Source organism: Sinocyclocheilus anshuiensis, unplaced genomic scaffold (assembly GCF_001515605.1).
Source record: "Sinocyclocheilus anshuiensis isolate Anshui unplaced genomic scaffold, SAMN03320099.WGS_v1.1 scaffold1392, whole genome shotgun sequence".
Taxonomy (NCBI): Eukaryota; Metazoa; Chordata; class Actinopteri; order Cypriniformes; family Cyprinidae; genus Sinocyclocheilus; species Sinocyclocheilus anshuiensis.
The window spans coordinates 1,116,112-1,121,690 of NW_015542476.1; the positions used below are offsets into that span (position 1 = coordinate 1,116,112).

The following is a 5,579-nucleotide window of genomic DNA, read 5'->3' on the forward strand; positions in this document are numbered from 1 at the left end:
TAGGTGCTACAATAACAGACCCTTGTGTACATTTTCTATTTGATGGTTTCATACATGTTACAAGAAATGACCAGTAGAGAGCAGCAAAGTCTCCTATTGTCTCCTGTAAAATTAGTGAAGCAGATTTTGTGATTACTATGTGCGCTTTTCTTTTTTTAGTTCTGATGTTTACAAGATTCATTGGCTGATGGCTGCTCTTCCATTCACAAAGTCACTTTCCCTTATTTTCCATGCAGTGAGTGTTAACCTCTTTGTTTATGTGTGTGAATGTTGAAGGAAAATGCTTATATTTTAAGTAAAAGTATCTAGATTTCAAGAACATTGTTTTTATCCAAATCACACATCATAAATTAGCAAACCTTGATAGTTTTTATGAAAAACTTGCAAATTATGGGAAATGCGATTGAATTGCAGTTCCATTTTGCTCTATGAACCACACAACTGTTTTAGCCAGATACCCAAGGCAAAAAGCAGCATTACATTGCTTTTGTTTTAACTATTATATTCCTATTTTACAGATTGATTACTACTACATTTCCAATCAGGGCTTTCCTATTGAAGGCTGGGCTGTGGTCTATTATATTACTCACTTGTAAGTTCACCAGTACAAAGTGTGTGTGTGTGTGTGTGTGTGTGTGTGTGTGTGTGTGTGTGTGTGTGAGAGAGAGAGAGATATGTATGTAACTGGATAAGACGGGAATAGGGTGAAGTACTGTCATATAAGAAAACAAAAACAAAATAACGGACCGACATGTATGTACAGTTATGTTTTTGCGCTTAAGACTGGAATACATTACACAACCTTTAAAATCTGAGCAGATTTTAAAACACTGGACATCATACACCAACCAACTAAAGATCAAACACTACTACACTCTTGTCAGCTTGTCTGATATCCTTTGATTGAATTCATTGTCTGAACCTGTGCCTTTGCATTACACAGTTTTATGTGAAATCGGTCAATTTCGACATCCCAAAATCTGCACACTCACACTGGCTTTGACTTTCGGCAACTATAGCAGTGATTCTTCCAGACTGCAAATCAGGACAAAAGTCATGTAGTGTATTCCAGACTTTATGTTGGTTAGGTGGGTAGTGAACTTGTTTTTTTTGGATGAAAACCTCTGTACTGTTGTCATGATTTCTGAACCAGTAATTCAGCTAAATGTGCGTGATGTTTGATTTTGCTGAATGTTTTCATTTGTGCAGGCTGAAGGGGGCGCTGTTGTTCATCACTATAGCATTAATAGGAACTGGTTGGGCCTTTGTCAAGCATATCCTCTCAGATAAAGACAAAAAGATCTTCATGATCGTCATTCCCCTGCAGGTATTGGTCTTTTTTTTTATATATTTTTTTTTTTCAGCATCATCTTAAAGTACTGTTTCTACTAGTGTTCCCTCAAAGTGTTGTGTATGAATATGCATTAAAATCCCAAGTTTCTTTAAACCATATACAGGTCACAAAACACTAAAACACTTCGGTAAATACATTAGTACAGTGTTACACAACGTGGAAGACAATGACAGCACATGTTCGTTTTTTTTTTTTTTAAGAGAATGTTGTTAATTTTTTTTTTTTTAAAGCTCAACTATATGCTGTCCTATGATATGAATGTAATGTGATCTTGTTGGCCTTGTGATATCAGGTTCTGGCCAATGTGGCATACATCATTATTGAGTCTACAGAGGAGGGCTCCAGCGAGTATGGTCTGTGGATGGAGATCCTGTTTCTGGTAGATCTGCTGTGCTGCGGGGCTATTCTCTTCCCAGTTGTCTGGTAAGTGCTCTCCATCTTTGTCCTTTTGATGTGGCCCAGATTTAATTTTCTATACCATAAATGATATAATTTCTTAACTAATAGACCAGAGTCTGATGTCTGTATTATATCAGTAAATGGTAGGCTGTTTTGGCTTTTTATTGTTAGTAGGGCTGGGTATCGAGTTCGATGCTTTTTAGGCACCGACCGAATTGCCTCGATACTATTGAGTATCGAAAAATGTCTTGCCGTTCGGTACCAAATTTTGGTACCTAAGGGGTTAATCAAGGAAAAACACTAACGTTAGTTGTGTTCAATTTGGCGCGGCGCTGCGCAGACCGATCGGTGTTTGACATCAAAGTACCGCGAGAAAGATTCGAAAGCTTACGGAGCAGTCTGCTCTCGCAGTACTTTGATGTCAAACACTGATCGGTCTGCGCAGCGCCGCGTCAAGTTGAACACACCTACTAGTTTATGCCGACTGACGCTCAAAGACGTGGCTTACACGTGAGGCTGTAGTGTGTAAAAGCGCCCGACTCCCCGTAGATGTAAGGCTACGTTTACACTAGTGCGTTTTCGTTTTAAAACAGCTTTTTAAAATGAAAGTGTTCCTCGTCCATACTGGCGTTTCCACTGCGTAAAAGATCTCCGTCCACACTACACGACCGAAAACCACCATTGAGTGTTTGTAATAACTTCCTATCGCAATCTAATGTGTCTCTTGGTCATATAATGTTGCTGAAATATGTTATTTGTAGCACTTTATATCGGGATAATCTACTGCTTAGCTTTTCTCATGTAAACATCCTATATTGTTATGAAAATAGACAGAATCTCATGAAAATCACATGCAAATCATATACTGTCGTAATCGTGTTTATTAGCTTCATGTTTCATCCGTAGGAAAGTTTTTCTTATGTACAGAACCGAACACGGAAGTGTAATGGACGTTTGTCATTGGAGACAGGGCGGGTTATAAATTCGTAATATGATTGACATGAGCAGCAAATGAGCTTCTGCTCATCAGTAAAACAGTGGAAAATCAATATAAATGATGATTCTGTCTGAACTAGTCTGTTTTAAAATTAAAACGCACTAGTGTAAACGTAGCCTAAAAGATGTGGAAACTATTTGCACTGATTTATTGTGTTGGTTACATTTTGTTCCTTTGTATATATTTTTTTAGTACCTTTTTTTTAATTTTTTTTTAATAATGTAATCTTGTTAAAACCGATTTCATAAAATTGGTATCGAAAAAAGTATCGTTCAGAAACCGGTATCGAAGTCAAGGTATCGATATCGAAAAAAATTTAACGATACCCAGCCCTAATCGTTAGTAGTTTAGTAGTCTAAAAACAATTGTTTTTGTTTGATAGGTCCATAAGACATTTACAAGAGGCATCAGCAACAGATGGGAAAGGTATGTCAATATAACATTATCAGAGCACTTTCTGGTCAACAGTTCAGTCTGATATAAAACTTGATGATCACATGTACCATTTTCAATGGTCTTTTTTATGACCAGTTGTAAAAGACGTCAGTCTTGACTCTTGTGTCACAATGTTTAAGCCATTTTAACTGAAATATTGTGGAAAGTGCGTATTTTTAATCTTTCCGAATGTTTTTCTTGGTCATGTGTGCTGTCCTCCTTCACATTTGGCTGTTCTCTACATGCTGCCTGTTGTGACAGCAGATGCCAGGCAGCTTGCAAATGTCATAGCTCAGAGAAACCAGCCTGGGTTATGACTTTATCCTACCCACAAATCCAGGGAATGGGTAGACAGATTTGACCCTGCAGCAAGGGATCTCTGCAAATTCAAAAGACTTGGTCTTTACAGCATGAAATTGAATTGTGCTGTCTTTCAGAATGCAGCAGTTCTAGATATGCTGCTGTAGATATATGTTAACCAAATAGTAAATCCTGCCATGTAAATGCTAAACAGCTCTCACTTACAGCCTAAGTCTCAGATTTTTTTTTTTTAAAGACATTAATACTTTTATACAACAAGGATAATGTGATTTATAAGTGACAGTAAAGACATGTATAATGTATGTTACAAAAGAATTCAGTTTAAAATAAATGCTGTTCTTTTGAACTTTTTATTCATCAAAGAATCCTGAAAAAAAGAGTGTTATAGTTTACACAAAATCATTAAGCGGCACAATTGTTTCAACTGTGAAAACAATAAGAAATGTTTCATGAGCACCAAATCAGAATGATTTTTGAAGAATCATGACACTGAAGTCTGGATTAATGGTTAGTGAAAATTCAGCTTTACCATCATAGGAATAAATTAAATCATATATATATATTTTTTTAATTATAACAATATTTCAGATTATTACTTTACTGTACTCTCTTTACTGTATTTTTTATTAAATAAATGCAGCCTTGGTGAGAATAAGACACTACTTTCAAAAACTTAAAAAAAAATGAGCCAGTCAGAGTTTGGTCAGGGGTTAGTTTTTCATTCTTTTGAACAAACAGTGCATGTGTAATATGCATCTGCTAACATTTGTTACTAACATAAACAACACATAGTATTTCTCCATTGTGTTTAAAAAAAAAATAGTTTTAGGGTGGAAAAATGGATCCTGCTAGAGCTGCTCTCTTTGGCATGTGCTCTGCCACCATGCAATGCTGCCTGTTGTGACCGCAGATGCCAGGCAGCTTGCAAATGTCATAGCTCAGAGAAACCAGCCTGGGTTATGACTTTATCCTACCCACAAATCCAGGGAATGGGTAGACAGATTTGACCCTGCAGCAAGGGATCTCTGCAAATTCCATCATCTGGAAAAAAAGTCAAATTTTTTGTTGGCTTTTACGTCGAGGTAAATACTTGCATAACCTCATGTACCATTATAATTATACTGAACTGACCGCCAACTTTAGTGATCGTAAAAGGAGCGCTCTTTATTTGCTTTGTGTGATTCTGTCGCAAATTAAAGTTTTTGTTTTTCGAGGCACTTTGTGATTTCTTACTTCATACACAAAAGTGCAAAACTTTGACAAAATTTGATTTGTTGATGATTTGATATTTTATAAATAGTGGTAATTTATAATAGTTATTTTATAATATCAAAATATAAAGCAAAAAACTGGAAATGAATGACTAATAAGCCAAAAAGTGCTCCTCTGCTGCCATCTACTGGTTATAGTGGTAATTTGATGTCTTTTTTAATTTTAAATAAGTGTTTGTTTACCACAAAGTATATTTTGGTCGTTCCATTCAAAATAACATTTAAATGTGATAATTTTTTTGAGCTTTAAAGTGCTGGAAATAGTTGTGTGAAATACTTGAAAGTAGGGATGCACCGATACCGATACTGGTTAAAATGCCCCGATACCAAACGCCGATACCACACAGCATGTGATAAGCGCCATATTCAGACAAAGAAACACCGACAACAGAACAACAGACAGCAGAATGGAGTTATTAGAGATTAAGGATGTCTACGAAGTATATGTATGCAATGAATATAATGTTAGACATTCAGTATTAACACCTGTATAGCTGATGTGCGCGAGAAAATATACAGTCAAACCAAAAATTATTCAGAGACTAGATATAATATTTGATATTTTTTTTTACTAGTGGGTGCAGGACACTATAGTTCATTTATGTAAGTGAGGATAGGAAAATAAAGTAAACTGTGACAAATTATACCCAAAAATTCTTCATACAGTGGAGTACCAGTAAAACTGGTACAAATTTGGGACCAAAGATTATTCAGACCGAGTCTGGGAAAAACAGTTGAGGTTTGCATGAAGCTGGGTGACAGCATGCCCAGGAGACTACAGGCTGTCATTAAGGCTAAGGGT

General features: G+C 36.1%; 1 protein-coding gene across 5 annotated transcripts in view; it reads left to right on the forward strand.

Annotated features, from left to right (window-relative positions):
- Positions 1-5,579, forward strand: part of LOC107693862 (protein GPR107-like) — a 28,382-nt gene that overhangs the window by 3,832 nt on the left and 18,971 nt on the right. For all 5 annotated transcript variants that reach the window (XM_016493393.1, XM_016493394.1, XM_016493395.1 and 2 more), the window contains exons 10-14: positions 160-235; positions 519-592; positions 1,210-1,327; positions 1,647-1,777; positions 3,133-3,176. In XM_016493393.1, coding sequence (XP_016348879.1) covers positions 160-235; positions 519-592; positions 1,210-1,327; positions 1,647-1,777; positions 3,133-3,176 — 443 coding nt within the window. The remainder of the gene's footprint in view (positions 1-159; positions 236-518; positions 593-1,209; positions 1,328-1,646; positions 1,778-3,132; positions 3,177-5,579) is intronic.